Genomic DNA, 23,660 nt, shown 5'->3' with positions numbered 1-23,660 from the left:
TCAGGATAAAAATCCAGGCATCTCAAAGTGATGATTCTCTGTCTTCTTTTTTGAGCTTTTTAATGAGAATATACTACAAAGATTTTTGAAAACCCTCTATCATTACCATCTGCTGAGATTCTCAGTCTGAGCCCTTCTGTTTCTAGCCAAAAACTGTCAGAACACCTATGGCTTTATGGGTGTTTCGATCTCCAAAAGGCAAAGATAGTAGGAAAAAAAGACTAAAGAGCAGAACTGAATTGCATACTGCTCCCTGCAGGGTATAAAGACTGTCCTCTGGGTAGTTCCCACCATGGTCAGGGAAAGACCACCTGTGGCTCTACTTCTGCCCTACACTAGTGTTTCTGTATGAGATGCAAATTTCCTGTCTCTTTATAGCTCAGCAGTGTATGAGTGCCTAAGCTGGGATGCTGTAGCTCTCAGGAATCCAAATGCTCAGTGCCTGTATCTCTTTTAGCACCTTGCTCCTCATCCTATAGCTATCCCCCCTGCACATGCTATACATTAGTGTCATGCCATTTTCAGTAGCAGCTTTGATCTTCCCACAGGAATTTCCCATACAACCTATTTTCTCCAAACCAGTATTCACATTAAACCTTGCCAGTTCCTGATTTCCATAGGTCCTAAAGGATCAGAGAGACAGCTTCCATTTCGGTGCGTTATTACTTTTGTTCTTGCACTCCAGGTATCAGGAACATAACCAAAGAGCACTGAGTACCAGCTCTAAAACATCCCCAGGAAATTAGAACTACAGTAAGAAATACTGAGGTCCAGACTCCCTGACAGGGGGAATGCTGTAGCACTGAGGCAGGTGGCACAAAGGAGCACTATCAGCAGTGTAGACAGGGCTGGTGTATGTCCTGTTGAGTTCCCTCTGCTGTTAGCTGCAAGGAGTTGTCAAAGCTTATCTTCACACTCCAGTTTTTAGACATTGGTACAGTCCTATCTGTGCACAGAATGAAAGCTAATGGCAAATGTGGCAGCTTGGGTGCTGGACCTATTAGTTTTGAAAATTTGGGTGGGCAAACATCAGCTTGTCTCATGTAACCACAAGCATGCTTAGAAGAAATCAATATTTATGTCCCTATCCCTTCATCTGAGCAATCTGCAAAGGAACTATGGAGGGTAGGTTCAACCATATTTCTACCTAAGCACTGAAAATGCATGAGTTTTGTGGCTCTTCATACATTCTAGTTGGAGCAGGGAGAACACTGTAAGGCAGAGGCATATCTACTGGGAGAAGTAGGCTTCAAAAGGGAGAATAAAGGAAAGACTGCAGCTTGTTCTCTCTCTTAGCCCTCTCTTATGATCAAATGCAAAATATACCCCTCTCTTATGAAGCAGGATCAAAAATTGATCAATCATAAATATTTTTGTTGCTGATAAGAAGTCACTCTGGGTATCAAAGATGAAAGTTGACCTGTAAAAGGTTGCTAACACACCTTAAGATACTGAGCGACAGGGCAATAACTAGAAAATTAAATTCAGTGTGGATAATCATAAAGCAATGCATACAAGAAAAGTCGTATTACATACTTATGCACACATATAATGATGGGCTTTGAGCCAATGTTTTCTACCAAAGAGTGAGAACTGGAAGTGAAATATTTCCATGGAAACATAAGTTCACTGCTCAGCAGTAACCAAAGTGAATGTTACTAGGAAAGGAGTATCAGTTACATAAATTGGAAACATTTAATATATGTACTATTTAGACAATGTGTTCTAAGGGAGGCAAATGGGATAAATGGAGTTCATATTGCAGAGAACAAAAGACTACTGCGAAATGTGCTTTGTAAGTAAGAGTGTATGACCATCAAGGAACATTTCAAATAAAAGATACCAGTTTTGTTTGCAGTAACTGAAGTAGTGAACATTCCTTGAACTTGTTGTTTCATACACAAAATGCAAAAATTACCATATTCAGTGTAAAACTGGACAGCAATTTCAATGACAAGAGTATTCTTAGCAGAAATGGCTTTAATAAAAGGGCACAGAAATTTTCTGATACTGCAGGCAAGCAAATGAATCAGATACTAAAGCAAAGGGCAGAATTATGGCACTTCTATAGAATTATGGGAGTGATAAGGACAAATAAGCACCAAGGCTAAATTAATTATACTCGTTACATTATGTAATGTAATTACACCAATAACTCTCTATATGGATCGTAAAATGATGCTGATATGCTTGAAAATAATAAACATCTTGGGTCAAAAAGCAAAACTCATGCTATCAAATCATATAAACTTGTCTGTCAAAGTATTTAAATATTATTTTCTTACAGTGAAGCTACATGAAAGCTTTGCAAATTTTTTTGTACCCTGTTTTTCTTCTGAACTCATCTCTTTTATGACCTCATAAATCTTGACTTGGTGGATTTTTAATAATGATAGCTTATACCCAATTTTTGAACACCTGTCTGTGAGCAGGTGATAAGGCTTTCATATTCATGGGGACAATGAAGAGATAAGGTCCAAGACTGGGTGGTAAGGTCAGCTGTTAAGACAGTTAATGAAGGAGGAAAGAGATGAAATATAGGCCAGCAGGAAATATTAGCACAGGGAGTTCAAACATACTCCAGTGCAAAAAGTGCTGCCTATCCTTACTCCTTTTATTTGCACCTCTCCTTTATTTCCCCTTAACTCAGCAATCTTTCACAGCTCAGGTCCAGTGCAGGTAGCATCTGGCCGTGGGATGGTGAGAGGAGTGGCGCATATGTCAGGCAGATACTTGCTTTCCCAGCATGGCAGCCACTCATCCTAGCCTTCTGCACCAACCAGATGTTACAGCTCACAATCTCTCATGCTAAACCACCCTGTGCTGGGTTGTTCTGACATGTCTGGCAGCAGTGTCTTCATTTCTGCTGACCAACGCAAGCTTCTGACCCAGGTAAGTTAAGGATCTCATGGCGGGGCAAGAGGATCAGGTGGGATCCAAAAGGATGTCTGTGAGGTGCTGGTATCTTTGGCCAGGTTGAAATAGTTAGGGTCTCTACATTAGGGGTCTCCTGTGCCCACTGTATTCATCTATCTGGTCACCAAGCCTCAACTTCATCCTTCCCTGCCCCCCTCCCCCCCAGCTGATAAATACTATAGCTATTTACGTAACCTTTAAGATATGATCTGAGTATATATTCATGTTGTTATTTTACATCTCAGTTACTCCATCGTCACTTTTACTGGTCTTCACAAAAGGTGACCAGGTGCCTGTGTCCAAGGTGATTATGCAAGTTTTTGCTTTCTGTAATTTTGTTTGTCCTCATTTTCAAGGCCTTTCATGTTTATAATTTTTTTTTTAAAACTAATGTGTCATTCCATGTTGAAAGTTCAGTTTCTGACCCTTACAAAGTTTTTATATTATCACTTATTGCCTATGTGAGTTTAGAGTTGGGTTTTTTTGTTTTTTTAGAAAAGCTTTCAAAAATCCTCTCTCTTATCAGAGCCCTCATCATGGGAAGAGTTCCCTATAAAACTCTGCTTGCCTGTCTGTCGTGCTGTCTGCTGTCAAATCTCTCTTTGAGTGATGCTTTTATACAGCTCACAATGAAGCCATTATCCACCTCACCGATCATCACAAGGTCATTGTTTCCATATACACTTTCCTCACACTGTTTTACTCTATGGCTTCAACCTCTTTGAGAATAAGGTCTTCGTCCTGCATTTGTATAACACCCAAAACACAGACTAGGACACCTTCTACAGTGTTGTGATAAAAAAAAATAAAATGGTCTCAGCAATAAAGAGAGAAAATGGAACTTTGTGTTATAGTCTCCATTCACCCAGATCCAGGTTAAATTGCTGGTGGCCTTGTGAATCCCTCTGCAATATGCCAGAGGATCAATATTATTTGCCTACAGTGGTTTTATTTACAAATGCAGAAGTCTGGAACAATGAAGATGTTTGACAAAGGTGATCAGTTAACTGGAGTGAAAGATTGGGATGAGGCACTACTGTAGCTGCTGGCCCTGTCCCTACCCAATATTCTCCATCAGGACAGAAATTAGACAGAACCTTTTGAACATGCAAGGACAACATGGTTATAGGAAAAGCCATAAGCAGACCTTATCTCTGAAGCCACAATATTATTTAGATTTAATCATATGGAAAAAGTTAAAGGAAAGCTGGAAGAGAAAACAATCATGTGTGAAATCATTTTAACTTGGAAAAAAACACAGCTTACTTAAAAGTGTATCATCTCCTCTCAGCTTCTATGGCACTTGGTTCTTTATTGTGTTTCCAAATAACTACCCTCTAGACTTGATTACTAAATGTGGGCCCATTAACAAATTTTAGAAGGAATACATGGTATGTTTCAGGTTAAATAGTAAAGTGACTGTGCTATGCTACTTTGTGATTTGTATACTACTAACTTTAGTAGTTTTGCATCTAAAAACTATGATGAAGAATGGTGACAGATGAACATATAGAAGGAGGGTAAGAAAAGCTCGTTTTAATTCCAGCCATTCAGAGCATACTGAGCTTCAAAAAGTCTCTAGGACCAAATAGAAAGAAGGAATCCATACCACAGCTGTCTCAAAGAATAACTTGTCTCCAGAAAAAAACTAAACCATACGACTTCTGGGAAATTAGAACTGGGTTTTTTAGCCTCTTACTCATTTCACACACTTTTTTTTTCTTCACCAATATTTTAACTTGCCATACCTATCTCTGCTTCTTATCTTCATAACATCTGTGAATATTCCCAAAGATGGGGAGTTGACCACTTATCTACTCAATAGAAAGAGGATGTCTTTATTCTTATAAAGTAAGGTGAGGCTCTTGATTTAGCACATTAGATTCGAGCCCAAAAATTACATTAAATAACCCAAATTAGTTTTTTTCATTGGAATTCACATTTCACAAAAAGTCATTTTCAGAAAAAAAAACTTTTTTTCTTCTCCTTTCATTGTTTTCAGTCCCTTGAGGAGAGAAAGGAGGGACTTTTTCAAAAAAATTGAGAACAAAACAAATCAGAGTGGAAATACAAAAGCAGGACCAAAGACAGAAGCTTTTCTCAGAGCCTCTGATCTCTGTTCTGGGCCTCATCCTTTCTCCTCTGGCTGCAGTGCTTCTGTTTTGGCCAATAATCCTCCTATGAAATATGTTGCTCACAGAGAAACAAGGTTATCCATCCCACCATTCAGCCAGTAGGATTTCCCATGTGCTACTGTATCTTCAGTATGAATACTGCCTCCAACATGGATTAGAATGAGTCTTGAAAACTTTGCTCTTACCAAAAGAACATGATGGCAAAAAGTTTAAAAAACAACTGTGTTAAGCATAAATACAAACAGCACAGGATGACCTTCTAGCCAAGACTAGAGAGGGAGTAACTACTTAGAATCATAGAATCATAGAATCGTTTAGGTTGGAAAAGACCTTTAAGATCATCAAGCCCAACTGTTAACCTAGCACTGCCAAGTCCACCACTAAACCATGTCCCTAAGCACCACATCTACATGTCTTTTAAATACTTCTAGGGATGGGGACTCAAACACTTCCCTGGGCAGCCTGGTCCAATGCTTGACAACCCTTCCGGTGAAGAAATTTTTCCTCATGTCCAATCTAAACCTCCCCTGGCACAACTTGAGGCCATTTCCTCTTGTCCTATCGCCAGTTACTTGGGAGAAGAGACCGACACCCACCTCGCTACAACCTCCTCTCAGGTAGTTGTAGAGCGCGATAAGGTCTCCCCTCAGCCTCCTTTTCTCCAGGCTAAACAACCCAAATTTCTTCAGCCGCTCCTCAGAAGACTTGTTGTCCAGACCCCTCACCAGCCTCGTTGCCCTTCTCTGGACACGCTCCAGCACCTCAACGTCCTTCTTGCAGTGAGGGGCCCAAAACTGAACACAGTAGTCGAGGTGCGGCCTCACCAGTGCCAAGTACAGGGGGACGATCACTTCCCTACTCCTGCTGGCCACACTATTTCTGATACAGGCCAGGATGCCATTGGCCTTCTTGGACACCTGGGCACACTGCCGGCTCATGTTCAGCCGGCTGTCAACCAGCACCCCCAGGTCCTTTTCTGCCGGGCAGCTTTCCAGCCACTCTTCCCCAAGCCTGTAGCACTGCATGGGGTTGTTGTGGCCGAAGTGCAGAACCCGGCACTTGGCCTTGTTGAATCTCATACAGTTGGCCTGATATTTGACAAGGAATCCCAGGTCAGAGCTTCCCTGCTATTCTGTAGAGGGAAAAGTGCTTGCACAGAAGTTAAGGGGCTCACGAAGCCCACACTGAGGGAAAGGATAGAGACAACATCTAATCTGTGGAGATTAGTTTGAATGGTCAGTTAACCACAAGAATTGTGATTTGGGCACAGTAATCAATGTGTGCTGTCAATTATTCTGGGCCTGACCATAAAAACCTCACTTCATACTAGGTTCTTTGTAAAGCAATCATATAAGCTTGCAGTAAAAGAGCCGAGACAAATGGGTAGCAAATGTTATCATCACAATTTGATTTTAAATAAGAAAGATGCAGCAATTGTGCTTTGGATTCTTCTCAAAGTTAAGCTTGATGTGCCACCAGCCAAATTCATTCATTATACCCCTTGGTTTTATGATATTATACTTTAAAGTATTTTCTCTTCTTCTGGGCTATTTTATTACCCTCTCTTCATCCTCACAGAAGGTTTCTGTTGTTCATAGTGGGTGCATGATGCATTTTTGTTTGCACCTCATTCAGCTGAAGAATAAATGTCTGAATAAAATTTGCCACTTGAAAATGAAATGCTGTAAAAAACTAAACCCACAAGTTTGAAGTTCTCAGTGGGAAATTATTTCAAGTTCACCAGATAAATTAAATTTATATGTTAAATAAGTAAACTCTTAATAAATTTAAATAACCCTTCCTGGAAAATAGTTTATTTTTATGTTCTTTATTCCACCAAAACTGCATTGCAGTTTTCCAGTCTTTATATTTACATTATTTGCAACTCTTTCCATAAGTGCCAGTACAAATGTAACTGATGAAAATCCAGAATAGTCATACAAATGTTCCTGAAAGCAAGGTGCATTTCTGAGCAATTTTTTTTCTGATGCGCAATAATATATATGTATATATTAACAAAGCTTCATAATATAAAATATCTTCCATGGCAAGTAAAACTTCTCCACTTACAGCTTATTCAGATTTCAGTTACATAGACTTCTGCATTTCAAGTTAGTGCAAATAATGGAAGTAAGAGCCTGAGCAGAATGATGTAAGTACAATGGAACAAGAGAAACAGCAAAATTTTACCAACTCCCTGCATATGGTTATAACATCTAATCAGTATATCATTAGTATTCTTTATATACAATGCATTTAAATAATTGACTGGTCTGAACTATAGGAAACAAATTTACAAATTAAAATAAAATAATGTTTCACACAAATATGGAATGTCTGACAAATATAGGAAAATAAAATGCATCTAGTAACAAAATGTAAATCAAAAAGGTAAAAGATGTCTTCTCTGTCTTGGAAGATTTCAAGGCACTTTCTTGGCAAATCAGAATTCTCTCCTTAGTAGAAAGTCTGCAAGAGAAAAGGACATGCCATTTTATAACTAGTTTCAAGACACAGAGGCAGACCGCTTAGTATAATTCTGTTTATAAATCACAGTTTCCTGTGGATTGCATAAATCTTAACTACAGAATGCCAGTGGGTCTTGCCTTCCTGTGAACACTAATGAGTTTTGCCGTGGCAAATCCTCAGCGTTGATGCTAAGAGGTTCAACACATAATGGGCCGTGCTGCTGCATCTTACGAGGAAGTTTCCCGTGCATAGAGTCACGTGCATTTTTAGATTCTGGGTTTCATCAAATGCTTTACTTCCGTTTGCAAGGCTCTGAATTAGGGGAAAACAAAACAAAACAAACAAAAAACCCCAACCAAAACCACCAAAACAAAACGCTAAAAGAAGTAACGGCGAGTAACTGCTACGAAGCGTGTGCTGCGAGCAGCAGCTCCGGAGCCGCGCCGCCGCCCCTGCCGGCATCCCGGCAGCTCCCCGGGGCGCGGCGCCGGGCCCCCTCGGCGGCCTTCTCCATGGTCCTGAAACAGCCCGCGGCCGCTCCCCTTCAGCTCCCGCTACAGCTTGCGCTACCAGCTCCCGTGGGAAGATTGGCCTTTCCCCGGCAAAACTTCATTTCTAACAGGGAAAGACCACGTCTCCTTTTTGTATCCGGGCACTTACAGGAGAGGGAGGAAAATATTCACATAATAGCACTGCAGTTGTTTTCTGTGAGGAAAACGCAGCCTATTTCACTACATGCAGGAGAAACGCTTAAAATAGTTGTCAATCCTTCGAGTGGGAGAGCGTCCTTCTTCAAGGCAACCGAGAATCTCCAAGACTCTCTCAGATGTTAAAGCAAAGGCAAATTCCCTTACAGTAAACAGGAACTATGACCTTGTTCTCTCTAAGCTAGTGTGAGGGTGGTGAGGAAAACACATCCTCTGTGCCAAAAGATGGAGTAGAAGCAATCACAGAATCATGCTAGAAATGCAGTGTTATTGAGGGATGAACATATATAGCCCCTGTGCTGCCCTGCCTATTTGGAGAGAAGAGAGAGCGATTCCTGCTACCCTTCATCCTTCTCAGGAAAATGTTTCCATTCCAAGAAGAAACTGGATATGAGTAAACATGAAGACCTGAGCCTGTCTTATCTCTAGTGGAAACCAGCCACTCTATCAGCTTGGTGGAGGAACAGGGTGAGGGAGCACAGAGGCAGCTGGTAAACACTCAGAACACAGCTCTACTTGTTCCTATAATGTTTTCTCTATTTTTAACAAAGTAGAGGGAAAGTCAGCCTAGATACAACTTTAAGGGAACACAGTGCACACGAGCTGCTAACATTGCTTATCATTTAGACCCTCCCTTCCCCACGTCATCTCTTTTGAGTGTATTTTCGGCAGGCAAATCAGAACACCTGGATTTGCAAATCATAGCAACTTTTGATCCTTTTGTATTTTAAAGATGGAAATAGGATGAGACAGATGCTTCTGTTCTGTGGATATGGAGGCAGATCTTTGACTAATCCTCTTGAAAGAAAAGGGAAAAAAAAGTATTGGAACACCCAGAAATCTTTCTGGAAGCCCTGAGACGTGAACCCAGAGGTGTAAAAGGATACAGATGAGGGAAAAACACAAACTAAATAGGTGAAAGTGCAGAAAATGAGAGAGTGCTGGGATGTTTTAGAAAGCTGAGATTTGAAAGAGAACACTAACAAACAAACGGGAATTTAGGCACCTCAAAAAATTTATTAAAAAACGGCATTCAGAAAAGGATTCCTGCCCTTAGTCATGAAAAGGAGATCCTGACAAAGTAATGAGATCCCTAGTCAGTCTCTGGTTCAGTGCTCCTGATATATTCAAAACCATCTGCAAGACCTGGAAGGCAAGAGGCCAACAGACCGAAAATAGTTAAGAAAAGAAAAGAAGAAGAGAAAGAAATTATGTAATTTCTTCTCAGCACTGAAATATTGCCATATTCTTCAAAGCATTTTCTCACAGCCACCAAAATGAATCCCACCTCCACTTGGAAATCAAATCAGCTAACACTGACTCATATCCTACTCGTCCTTTCTTATTCTTGATTAGTATGAATTGAAGTCTTGATGCAGGAAGAAGTGACATACGCAACTCCCCCAAACTCCAAGCTTGCAGTATTTGTCAGGAGGAGGTGGTGAAAGGAAACCATCTTTGAAGAAATTTAAATAAATTAAATTCACTGATTTTGTATATTTTATTGGTCAATAATAACCAGTGCAGTTTTTCAAATCACTGTTGGAAGTGGAACCATCTTACTGATATTCAAACAACTGGAGAAAACAGCTCACTTGAAGAAGTTGCGTTTATCAGTGGCAATGCTGTTTAATTAACACATTTAACATGCTATTCATAAACAAGAATAGACTGGTTCCTTCCACAGCCTGTTACTTGAAGCCTTTAGCTTTGTCACATCTTTATGTTCCGTTTACTTCCATCACCATGAAGTGGTATTAACTTTAGAGAAATTCTCAGGAGGCGATCTGGGAATGAAAACTGGTCCCAAAGATTAATAAAGTGACAAGGGTATCTATGAAAATTTCATTGGCAGACCTGAGACCAAGACATTCTGCTTCTTCAATGGATTAACAACAAAGCCCTCTTCTGAAAGGTCTGAAATAAATGTGTTGATGAAGTCCTCATGCATTTTTCTTTCACCAACCAGACTCCTTCTTAAAATTTTGAACAGTAAGAGGTCATCCAGTGCATAATTATGGACTATGGTGCCACAAGTGACTTTTAGGAAATTACAGTGGGGCCTACCAGAGGTATCTGTGCTTCTATGTATTTCCATGAGGAACCGGCCAGCCCTTACAGCAATGCCAGAGCTGCGTGTTGATGCACTCTGTAATACCACATTTCTGTATGCACTCCTGATAACAAGGTACAAGCATGAAGTAAATCACTAGACCATTCAACAAATAAGAAAATGAGTGGGAAAAATGATACTTACATAGCAAACATCCTAGGACTGTGTACACAAAGGGCTCATTGCTAATCTCGTTAGCAACCTTGCACACCTTTTATAATCTGTAAAACAAAATTACCCACAGCAGTAATGAATCTCAGTTGCCAGATACCCTCAAAAAACTGCATAAAATTAAATGTAGAATTTGTACTAGAATTTCAGACACTCTACACAGTGAAACCATTCTCTGATGGAAATTCATTAAATTATACATGCATGATGCAAAATTAGACTGTACCATATCCTAGCCAGCGCTCTAGAGGAAATGTGAGTGACGGTAGCAATCAATTTTCTACCAGGTAGTTTCCTCCTAAGATGTAGAAGACCAGGTTCAACTCCCAACTTTACTTGAAGGAATTTAATTCATTAACTGGGAGGCTATTCTAACAAGCAGACTATGAGGTAGTTTGAGGTCAGGCTCTTTCAAACTTTTTATTGTTCCACTTAGTATTAACTTTGATGGAAATCCATATTTTCCATGTCTAAGTACAGCTCCTAATCATCAGACTAGAGATACTAGTGTCCCACTTGCCATCTCTCTCTCTCTAGTGTCCTTGGTTCAAATGACCACTTGGTTCAAGTGGCCCCTGAGCCACTGCCATCCTTTCTGATGGAAAGATCTAACTATCTCGTAACAAGAAATACTGAGGTGCAATTTTCCTCTCTTGCTGGGTAAGTATTTTAATAAAACGTAACAGAAATTGTGCCAAACAGCAAGAGATTGAATGCTAACCTAGGTTCAGTTCTTCAGGGAATGTTTGTACAGAATATAACCATGTCAGCAAGAGAGGAAGTAAATCATCCTCAGACATCCTATGGTGGCTAAGGTGTCCCTGAAAGAAAATATCAAACCCCTCTAAAGAGATAGGAAAAGATCCTGGCTATGATCAGCCTTGATAGCTATTCTAAACCCTGAGTGCTGGATAAGGTGGAGACAGTTCTGAGGATTTAGCTCTCCTTTTTAGATCAACAGAACATTTCAGGTTGAGTGAAACTTACTGTCTGCTTTGGGTTTGGTTGACATAAGGAGAAAAAAAAAACCCTGCTTTGGTTTCAATTGCATTTTTTATTTCAAATTTTGTTTAGATAGTTGTACTTAAAAAATCAGCTCCTCACACAGTCCTAACCAGAATCTTATTTTTAAATTTAGCAAAAAGCTATTTAATTAGAAGAGAAATATTATGACTGTGTTTCTTCATAAATAAAGTGAAGCACTCAGGCAATACAGGGGAGTCCAAATAATATTCATATACTCTGGATCCATGTATCAAGGCATGCAATATGCAACATGCATGGTAGTTTTGTTATGCAGCATGTAATAGATATATGTCTAGCCTACTCATACGTCTATTTACAAAGCTATATGTATATCTTTTGAGGATCAGCCATAGATTTCTACATACCAACTTCTGATCAGTGTAAGGGTGGATGGATACGAGGGCTGCTCCAGCCCCTTCCAAAAGCCAGATCCTCTGAGATGCTGAGCTTTGGCGAGAGAGCATCTCAGCTGCTCACAAAAAGTGCTTACCATCTTTCTAAGTGAGGCAGACAAGAAGTGTCATTATTTTTTCATGTTAAATCCTGAAAAATTTCCAAAGCACGCTGGTCCATAGTTTGTGCTTACACATCACTAATGAGATTCACCTTTTCTAATTAAATTATATTGCTTATTTTCCACTCACTTTATTTGAATTGTCCATTGCACTAGAAAATGCTGAAGTGACTTCTTTTTAAGGGATTTCCATTTTGTTTGGGTTTGTTTGTTTGTTTATTTGTTTTGTTTGTTTGTTTTATCCATTTAGTAACATCTTAGGACAGTTTTATTTTTCAGTTTCTCTGACAAAATTACATTCAGGCTGTGTTAAAGCAAAACTTTCGTGGATCTTATACTGGAATATTGTTCGATAAGGACTGCATGTACCAATAACAGAAATGATAAATTAATGGATTTTCTGTTCTTTAATAATGGACATATAATAGAAATTATCATCACAAACTGAAATATACTAAAAAACCAAGATATAACCATACTACTGAGCATTAAGAGAAGGTAGAGAATGGTTCAGATTTTATCTTATTGCACAAGTTAATAAGTAGAGGTAAAGGGAGCAGGAAGGAGAATATGGCTTCATATCTGCCCTCTGCATAGGCATGCCCGACTGGTTTTTCAGAGTGTAGTTTTCATTTCATTTATGTTAGTCTCACTTTGAAGGAACTCCATTATACGCAGCTGACTGCAAGTGCATTAATAGAAAATCTTTGTATATTAGAAGACCTTGGGAATATTTTGTAGTATAGTACTTACAGGCTGGCGTTGAGCAGTCCCTTGTGTTGTGATACAGTCGATGAAAGTGCTTGCTACACTCTGATGAAAATGTGACTGGCCCTGTTTGAAAGTAAGCAGGAGTTAACCACATGCTTTCAATGTCACTGCTTTGCAACTTCAATGAATGACGGCAACACATAGAATTAAGTTCAATTTTTTTGGCTAAAATTACATTTAGTCTTTTACTACACCTTAAATAATTATGATGCAACACAAGTCTAAAAATGTTACTGAAATAACAGAAAGAAATACTATTGCTACGCTATTATGCTCACGGTCTGAGTAACAGAAAAATGGCCCTTGGAAACAATGGACTGGCTTAGCCTTGACATTCCAGTAATTCAAAATTAACAGTAAGATTTCTTATATGGTGAAAAATAGAACGGTGCAACCACAACAGAATTTAGTTTGCTCAGTAGTTGTCAATAGTCTAATGTAGAAGGAATAATGTAGATGGAATGCGGATGTTATTTCTAAAGATAAATAAAAGCAACATTTTAAGCAAATATGAGTTTCTAAGCCCTAGAAAGATGAAGTAGTTTCGTGTACTCATGCTTCTAATTTGCACATAGATGGTTTATGAAGTTCTTAATATACAGTGTGGGTGTTGAGGAAAAAAAAATGACAGCTGAATAACATCTAGGAACCTGATCTCCTTTTAAAGTAGTCCTAGCCAGAAAGGGTGTAAACGTGCGGAGGGCAGCATGTGTCTCAACGTTTGGGTGAGGCAAATCCCTGTGTGCCCAGGGTGTAGTGTGCTGTGTCTGTTCTTCCAGCCTGTGATCCCTTCTCTGGATATACAGTGTCATCTGCCCGCATTAGTATTTGATAAGAATATATAGCTACTGGTCTCCAAAACATGGCTCAAAGGTAACAAGTTGCCAAAGAGCCCTTCCACAATTGCTGATGGCCCTGGGAAGGCATTACTGATGGCATCCAAGTTGAAAAGGAGAGCAAATATGTAATATTTGCATCATGTAACCTGCTTAGCAATACTACCACTGACAGCTGGGGACAAGTTTCCTGTGATTTGGACAGAAAACACTGACATAAATTGACACTAACTGAACAAGACTAAATTTAACTTGCATCCTCTAAATTCAGCACAAATACGAACCCTGAATAAGAATAGCTTATTTCAAGCAATGCTACAAGAGGATCCATATGAAGCACGCTGTGTTGACTAACTTTCCTGCCAGAAGAAGATAGAAAGCATTTCAGGGCAAAAATTATTTATTTCTCAACTTGAAAGGTGGTTTATCAGCCTGGTAGAACATACCAAGACAATTCTCTCTGGATAGTGGAGCCAAACTACGAAAAGCTTGAGAGAAGATTCCTCTCTATGACAGTAAACATATTTAAACATTAGAGATATTTTACAGTAATATGTGGATTTCATGAGGTTTTTCAGCCACAAATAAGCTTTTCAACAAACTGACAAAGCAGCCTTTGCAACTTTGAACTGGAAGATTGTTGCCATTTTTTATCATCTGAGTGAGTAATTAGGCTCAAGAGAAAGTAGGTAATTTGAAATTATCCAAGATATATGGAGATAACATCAGCTTTTGTCACTAAATAAATTCCATGACCCTTCAGTTAATATATGGTTTTCTAGTACTCTTCCTTACTGTCCTAGTTTCGGCTGGGATAATTTTCTTCCCAGTAGCTGGTACAGTGCTGTGTTTGGATTTAAGATGAGAATAATGTTGATAACACACTGATGTTTTAGTTCTTGCTAAGCAGTGCTTAGACTAAATTCCCATGCTCTCCCGACTGAGAAGGCTGGAGGTGCACGAGAAGCTGTGAGGGGGCACAGCCAGGACAGCTGACCCAAACTGGCCAAAGGGACATTCCATACCATGTGACGTCATGCTCAGTATATAAACTGGGGGAAACTGGCTGGGGGGGGGCAGCTGCTCAGGGACTGGCTGGGCATCGGTTGGCAGGTGGTAAGCAATTGCATTGTGCAACCACGACACTTGCCACCAAAAATAGGCTATCAGTTTTATCTGTGCCTTACAGAGCACTCTGTGTCAGCTGGCTTTTCAACCTGAATTGATAGATAGCTTTATAACTCACAAGATTATTATTTATGATTTTTTCCTATAGTCAAGGACTGCTACATATGGTTCTTATTTGGCTTTAAAATGTGTCTACTATTCTTGGCATACTAGAAGTGTACAATAATTTTCTTAACCCTGAAACTGTAAAGATAATGGACTGTAAAGACAATGTTGATTTCCCCTTCTCTTCTTTTTTTCACAACTTCATTAGTTCAGGATGTTCTAACTCTCGAACTGGTAAGGACTATATCTGAACAGTTTACTTAACAAAGGTTAACAGAAAAAGGATTATGATTTGAACAGAATCAAGAAAAACAAAGTTAGGCTGTATTTTAAGAAAATGCCTGCCAATTACAGGACCTAATGAAGCTGTGGAAAAGAAAAAAAACAGGCAGAAAACCCCTCACTGACGATCTTAAGAGCATAATTTAAAAAAAAAAAAAAAGAAAAAAGATGTAGGCAGAAATTCTGAGCCAACGAAGAAATAAACGTCAAGAAGTTTGGAATGAACTTGCTTTCCTTATTCATTCCAGCTAATGTTAGTCAAATAATTTCAGCAACTTTTGATGGCAACTACTCATGCAGAAAAGGACTATTGATTTAATGAATGGCTCCAGAAACAGGCCTTCAAGTATTTTTTGCTTTTTTTTCTTTTCTATGATTTAGTGTTCTCAAAATACCTCCTGTAAAACCCGTTGGTTTTCACTGTTGTTTCTGAGTAATGAAACTTGTTCTATATTCATTATTTAGCTTCCCCATATTCTTATGTTGAGCTTTTTATGGTAGCTGAGCAGTTTCCAAAGTTAAAAATGAAAAGGAAATGGATTAAGTATTAATATAAGCAAATCTTTCTTGTCTGTCCTCCCCAGGAGAGGAATTTTCAGTATTCCTGTGCTACATAGGATAGTATAGTTGGAATCTATACGTTCTTTTCATTTCTTTCTCATATGGACTGAAAATGGTAAGGTTCGTAATTATTCTTGTTTACTGTAAGAGTGAAGGGCCAGCTGGGTGTGGCACGTTTCCTGTAGATGCTGTTAGGCTGCAGTTAGCAGTTGGCAGAAAGATCCTTAAAGTTGCACTTATCCTAAAGGTTTTGAGGACATCTCCCCCATGCAAAAGAGACAACAAATTCCCTCCTTTCTTGCCAAGGGCTGTCTGAAATTTCCAGCAAAGAGGAAATACATAATTATTTCCAATTCTCTTTTTCATGCTCCAACCACCAACTATTTCTCTAGTTTTTAGTTTCACTAATGCCTGTAACGTTGAAAATCACCAACAGATCTGCAGCGTCATACTTTGAGACCTTCGTTTTTCTGAATTACAGAACATTTGGAACTGGAGAGTAAAGAATCGGTACAAGCATCTTGCTGCTGGCAATTCTTTTTGCATATATTCAGAGTGTACAATATTTTTCCCAGTAGTTACAAAACAGAATCCCAAAGGTAAGTGCATTATACAACTCCACCTCAGTTTTCAAGTAAGTACTTGACTGTAATCATAATAAACTTTCATATTTGAAATAGCAAATTATTTTTCTGTTTCACTTACACTGATTTAATCCTTCCTTGTTCTATTTGTTTCCCTTGTTAAAATAAACATCCACATGTATACATCATGAGACAGAAGACAAAAAGTGTTTCCCTGATATAGTGAAAACTTACATGGCCACATAGGTCTGTTTCTGAAAGATATGTGCAGTCCAATGAGAAGTTTTACAAATAGTGAACTTGAAAATAAATATGGCAAGCAACAATAGGATGATAAAAATGAAACAATAAGTTTTAAATAATGTTTTAACTTACAGTGTTTTGAAAGTTATTTTAGGCTAGACAATTCAAAGAGAGACTCAAACCTCAACGTAATTAGGGTTCTTCAAAAATTTCTAGTCCTAAAATATGGAAATTTAACTTCACAAACGTTAAACCTGGTGCAGAACCTCAAAAAAGCTAATGGTGTGACTCTTGTGGCTACTAAGAACATGCATATGTAGAAAAATTAAGAGCAAGCAGCTGTCTTACCTGTAAAATGTTTTATGAACTTGTCTTTTAGACTGGAATCTCTTGGAAAAATTTCTGAGGAGAGAAGAAAAAAAATGTATCTATGTAGTATAGGACTTACAATGAAAGCCCTGAAAGCATAATAAGCTGAGATGTGTGCTGTAAAGAGACCAAATAGCTTCCCAAATTAACTATGAAATTAATTTTCATAGTTCTGTGTGTGTGTGTGTGTGTGTGTATAAACAACACTGTGAAATGTTTCAGGTAATTCACAGATGAATACCAATTGGTCATCCTACACACTACCAAATTTTCTGACAATCATTTCTGCACATCTTTGGTCTGAGTAGGACTATAATTTTAGAAAGACCATAAATAATATAAATACATTATCATATTATGACAAGTATTTGAGTATTTGAACAAATTACATAAAATACCTTGATAAATACAAACCAAATACCATATTTTGGGCTTTGAAATAACAAATACCTGAAAAGTCTCCTACAGATCACCTAAAGATAGATATGGGCCATGCATATTTTCATTGCACTATTAGTCAAAAAATAGTACTCCTCTCCTGTGAAAACTGCTGTGAATTTTAAAAGATTCCCTGTCCATATATGGTATTTTTTGCAAAAAGTACAAGAGAAAGTAGAAGTCTCAGAACAGCCAAAGGAATCAGGCAGAACAGAAATTGGAGCTAACACAAAAACTATACTATTTTTTTTTGCAATGGGATGCTGCCTCTGGCTTACAGCAGAAACTTTTGATGCAAGTAAGTATTCTCAGAACTAGTACATTTCCCCTCAGTCTCAGAAATTTTCCACTCAAAAACTGTATTAAAAAATTCTTGGGTAACGGCAGTTATTACTGCAGACAGTAAGTGTATATAACAGCTGCATGTTATGTTAAATTCAAAAGAAATACCTTTCTTAGCACTAATACAAGGAACATGATTAATTCTCAGCATCAGGACCTGCAGCTAAACATACTTACTCACTAAAAATATTTCTTTACAACTTATGTAATTTTAAATCTTTGTATTCTCTTACATTTTTTTTTTAAATTCCCAGTCTGAATTAACATTTAGCTCAGAAGAGAGCAAGTTTCCTTTCATACTGTAGGAAGATGTTGGTTATCTGCCAAAATAAATTCTTACCACTGGCTTTAGGCAGTTTCTCAGAGGTCACATGAGTGTATTTTTAGGCTGGGATTTTAAGCTAAAATGCTCAAGTCTTACTGCAACTCAGCAAGATTAGGGGATCTTATTTACTTAAGATTCCTCGCAAATCTCAGTTTTAACTGACATAAACATAATTTGTTTCCTTATTGCAAATTAAATATTACCCCTTCTACATTAAACTTAGAATTTTACTGACATGAAATGTCAGGTAGTTTAAAATGACGCAGAATGAGGCATATGAAAAGCCAAAACAGTGAAACAATCTGGGTGAGTTTTGAATGGGATGCCTCAAGTGGACCAGTACTGACAAATAACCAAAGCCTGGTGAAGGCTGGGCTAGGAACAGGCCATTCTTGCTCTGACAAAGAACATTTAGACCCAGGTCTTTTCGAAGTCTAGTATTTGCTGTGGGAACAGTAACCGCTTTTTGCCCCATAAAATTCTTTAGGAAAAGTCCGTAAAACAGTATATAGCCAAAACCCCATCCCTAAATCCACAGAAGGTAAAACGGGATAAAGGATTTGATGCTCAGGCAAGGAGCTAGGCATTGCAAGCATAAAATTGCAGCTGTAGCTGTGTTGGTAAGCCTGAGAAAGAACGCTGCAGGGTCTGCTTCCCATGAGTAACCTACATCGGCCCAAGGTTCACATCAGCCCAGCTATGCCTGTCCCAATAGGGAAAACTAGGTCAGTCGTGTGTTGGAAAGTGGCTGAATGATACTGACTGCGTGCCTGCTCCTCCCCTGCTGCAGCTGCCATCCCTCCGGGCAGCAATCAGCTTTTCAACATGTGCCCACATTTCAGCTTTCTTCAAGTGCTCATTTTCTTAACGGTACAGTACATTTGCTTGGTAAAACACAATCAGTGAGCCCCTAGCCCTCCACAAAGACAACCTAAGCTCATTTGTATAAAAATCACGGGCAGTACAGGTTACTGGAACACTTCTGTCCGCTGGCTCTGACGGCAGGGGCAACTCCGCCTGAACTAGGAATTGCCCAACACAAACACAGTAATTTTCTTCCGTCTTCCAGCAGCGTAGCCAAGCCCTCCTATCTGTACACAACTGTGAGGCTGAGGTCTCAAAGGACTTAGTATTTCAGTCAAGCAGATGAACATCTTTTTTGAACAGAATATGTATCACTGACTCCTGACCAGATCACTCTGCAGCCAGAAGCAGGATCCCAAGTCCATACCGGATGCTTTTATAAGGCAGTGAAAAATCATCATGACAAAACCTTTATGCTAGCTTTTGCTGGCTTCTAACAAGCTCTTAGTTGCTCCAGTCATATTTCACGTGGCATCTATCACCTATTAAGACAGAGAGCTCAATATCCATTCTCACAATGTATGCTCACATCCTCGCAACTTAAATTCCTTTGACATATTAATTTCACAAAGGAAAAGCAGAAACATGAATATAATAAGATAGATTGGCAAAGCATTACTAAAATAAAAACACTTGAAAGTCACACTGGGCAAAAATACAAAAGACATAGGAAAATGAAAGAATAAAATGCTTTAAGCGTGAAACCCACATGAACAGGAAATACTGAGTGGAGAGAGTTTATTCAATCCATTCTTGCCTCAAGACCATGTTACACAATCTAGTAAAATACAGCCAGTATATATCCCATGGGATATAGTAACTGATTATTTTTAATCAGCTGGGAGAATATTCAGACTGTGGCATTCTTGTGCCCAGGCTTACAAAACCCACACTGCTCACCAGAGAGAGTACATCTGAGTTATAATGCACTTGTGCTATTGACCCTGGCTTCATCCTGGGTATAATCTCAGATTATAATCATAAATAATCTTAATTCAATTCTTTTTTATTTATATTAGGACCTCTATGTGTGTCCTTAGATAATTACTCATCTGGGGCAAAATGCTGCCCATCCTACACCTACATCCTACACAGACAGCAATGGCCATGGACAACTATTAAATGGTGCTAGGACAGATCTGCTACTGGATCTGCTGTCTAAAATACTAAGAATATTTATGGCAAAAATCTAGGGACAAGACAAATTTAGACGGTTTTCCAGCTGTGCTTCACACACAGAATGGTTAAGTTTATACTGCAAATTTGGTTCTAAACCATCCATACTTTTAATTCTCTCAGTCTGAGTTGTGACACCTCACAGAAGCTCTCAGGGCTTCAGATAAAAGGTGACTGGATCTTCCAGAGTTTTATACCACGCTGGGATAAATGGGATGATGGTAAGAGCTAGCCAGGTCTGAGCTAAGAAGCAGTGAGCAACAGCTGCTCCAGCTCCCCACTCTTTCATTTTGTTGTAAACTTTCCAAAGTTGATTTAAATCACTGTTGTTAAGCTAATTCCCTAGAAAATTATTCTGTGCACTTTTCAGTTGTTATTCAGCACCTGGTAGCTGACATGAATGTTTAATTTTTCACTAATTTGGACACTATTACAGAGAGGCAGAAGACTAAATAAACCACAGCCCTGGGCGCAGGCATATGCTTAACCTGCAACGTAAGATATAGTTTCTTCACCTTGGATCAGGCTTTTCACCTTTCTGTGCCTTCGGTCTCTCTCTTTTGTCTGTTCAGACTGCAAAGCTGTGACAGCAGGTGCTGATTTTTAGCCTGTGTTTGCACTGTCTCCAGAACCATGTCACCATAATTGTGTCTAGAAAATTCATGTCCTGCTGTAGTATAAATAACAAGAAGAGCTGTGCTCGCAGCACTGAAATAAGCCAAATCCACACAACAGTTTGGTGGCTTGGGGGATGAAAACTCCACATCCTCAGGTGATATCACCTTGGCAGAAAAAACCAAGATCTCAATTTGTTTATGATCCCAACAGGCAGCCTTTGCTTATTTTTAGCTTATTCAGAGAAGCAGTGTAAATCAGACAGCAAAAATTACTCCAGATCTTGGCCTAGTCCGGGTCTACACCAGGGGGACCTACAACGTCTCACTGCAGGCTGTACTGTAGGCAAGGGCAGAAAACGTGAAGTAGCAGAGCTCAGGCTCTGCTTTGTTGGCCAAGTCCCTTAATCTTTCTATGTAAGAAGAAAAGTCTTCATCAAGAATCATAATCTTCTCTTTTTGTAAGAATATTCATGCATCTAAAAGAAACCCCAATAAAATCCAAAGCAATTTTTCCTCAATTACTAAAAAAAATAAGAAAAAACATCAACTCTTAAATCATTCATAGAACCATTAAGGTTGGAAAAGACCTCTAAGATCATTGAGTCCAACCATCAACCCAACACCACCATGCCCACTAAACCATGTCCCTAAGCACCTCATCTACATGTCTTTTAAATACTTCCAGGGATGGTGACTCAGCCACTTCCCTGGGCAGCCTCTTCCAATGTTTCACCACTCTTTCAGTAAAGACATTTTTCCTCATGTCCAATCTAAACCTCCCCTGGCGCAACTTGAGGCCATTTCCTCTCGTCGTATCACCTTTTCTTTCAAGAACATCCATAAGTCTCGATGTGTAGGAGGAGACATGCAGAATTCCCATTCCTTCCTGACATTTTTCCTGAGGCTGATCATACTACTGGATTCCTGATATTATGCTTGGCCATGCTGCTAATCTTATACCATTCTTCAGGCATGCGTTTTGTACCAGAGGTGCTGGTTTGTTATGATCCCAGTAAGAAACGCACTCAGACTAAAGTATCACTTAAAATGTAATTTACTAGAGCTAACACTATAAACAAAGGGGATAATGCCACTTCCATTCAGATGCTGGGAATCTTAAGTTGTGCAGCATCAAACAGACCTCCAATAAGCATGCAGCATGCCGTGCAGATCCCAACCCGAGGAAGGTTACCCTATTTTGTTCCTCTGAGCTCTGAGAGGATTTTCTTACAAGAAAAGGAATTATATTCATCATTTCTACTGTCAACACCTAAGTAGCATAAAACTGACCGATTTGATGATAGCCTGAAAGTTACTTCAGTCAAAAATGCTATAGAGATAATCTATTCTCTAGTACCCTTTTTTTTTTTAATTGTGTCTGTACAATTGATCTTTTAAAACCTTGATTATGTATTAAACATATGTATATTTATTTAACGCATATACTGAATGCATCTATTCTTAAATGCTTCTCTAGTTTTCCTAAAACGCAGCTCTTCATTCTGTTCTACCTTAATATTATCATCATGTTTCTAACTCTTGAGATAAATGACATCAAATGAGGTAGAGATAGGAAATTCTTCCTTGGGAAAATTATACCTACAAATTTGTGTTATGCCCCAATTCAGATATACTATTCATACTCTAATTCTTCCAAGAGAAATTTGAATTTAGATACTTTATTTGTTTCAGAATCATAGAATCATAGAATCATAGAATCATTAAGGTTGGAAAAGACCTCTAAGATCACGGAAAACTTCTCCATGGAAGGTAAATGTTTCACGAAAACGTAAGCATATCCAACAGAACATAAAACCAGAAATTACTAACGTTATCACTATACCTTTGTCTGACACCTAAATGATATTTGTCAGATTTACATGCAGGTGCTAAAGTGCTCTCCATAACACACTTCAATTACAGTATTTAAAGTTTGGCATCTTTAGCCAGGTTTAATAATTATCCATCTTCTAGAATATCCATTGTTAATTCAGAATATCCACTGTTATTTTTTACAACTTTCCTTGAAATGACATGTCACATGATGGAATAACAGGCTTTTCTCATTTTTATGTTGTTCTGCACTTCAAGAAGTTACTTAACAGAGCTAGGCAGTTCAAATTATTATAACCTCACAGAAATTTTTTTACAATATAATACATAGTCCAAGATATAGTCAATAGCATTGGTATACATCTTATTATATCATATAATGGTTATATGACCCTGATCTGTTTTTTATTCTTTCTGGTAAAGCCATTTTGAGTTAATGTAATTGTCTGTTCTTCAGAAAGGGCAATGCTTTAGAATTACCCTTCCTTCTTTGCTTTCTGTTCTTCTTTCCTAGTCATATTTTCTTTCGCTTTATAATTGTTTTCAAGCCAAACTTATTTTAATACAAAGCAATACATTTCAAGATCTTGCATTACCAACCTTATAATCAATTTTTCCTAGTCTAATACAGATTAATCTAGATTTTGCACAACCATCATACATACAATCTTATGAAAAAATTAATTCCCACATATTTTGTTTAAAATTATTTTATAACTACGGCATTTAGAAAACATGTTTTATTGTGTATTTTCTTCTTCCTGTCTGTAAAATGGCAGAAGAAAACTGTCAGCAGTGAGATGCAGCTGACTCTTCTATTATAAACCCAGATGCAGGCTTCTAAAAATGTTGTTTTGGCATGAAAATAGCATGTGATTTGTGGTTTGTTTTTTTTTTTTTTTTTAAAGATCATGTCATGTTATGAACCTGCTTACAACACAGTATGTGTTAACAAAGTTTTAATTAAAAGTGACATTTAGAAGGACAAGACTCTCCAAAGCTTCAACTTAAACAAAGGCTGTATTTGTTCATAGTGGAGGAATAAATCTTGCAGTGGTTGAAATTTCATGCTTCTACAAATACTGGAACACTGTCAGCAAAACTGTCTCAAGTACTTGCTAAAATAGGCGAGTCC

At 38.4% G+C, this 23,660-nt stretch overlaps 1 protein-coding gene across 1 annotated transcript in view; it reads right to left on the bottom strand.

Annotated features, from left to right (window-relative positions):
- Window positions 1-6,899: 6,899 nt before the first annotated feature.
- The window catches only part of ALKAL1 (ALK and LTK ligand 1), a 39,561-nt gene continuing 22,800 nt past the window's right edge, over window positions 6,900-23,660 (bottom strand). The window contains exons 3-6 of the mRNA XM_076332216.1: window positions 16,910-16,963; window positions 12,805-12,885; window positions 10,485-10,561; window positions 6,900-7,520 (exon numbers count right to left, since the gene is read on the bottom strand). Of these exons, the coding sequence (XP_076188331.1) occupies window positions 10,497-10,561; window positions 12,805-12,885; window positions 16,910-16,963 (200 nt within the window). The 3' untranslated portion in view covers window positions 6,900-7,520; window positions 10,485-10,496. The remainder of the gene's footprint in view (window positions 7,521-10,484; window positions 10,562-12,804; window positions 12,886-16,909; window positions 16,964-23,660) is intronic.

The sequence above is a fragment of the Aptenodytes patagonicus genome, chromosome 2, assembly GCF_965638725.1.
Source record: "Aptenodytes patagonicus chromosome 2, bAptPat1.pri.cur, whole genome shotgun sequence".
In the NCBI taxonomy this organism is placed as follows: Eukaryota; Metazoa; Chordata; class Aves; order Sphenisciformes; family Spheniscidae; genus Aptenodytes; species Aptenodytes patagonicus.
The sequence above is the reverse complement of the archived record's forward strand: the minus strand, read 5'-3'. Positions and strand labels throughout refer to the sequence as shown.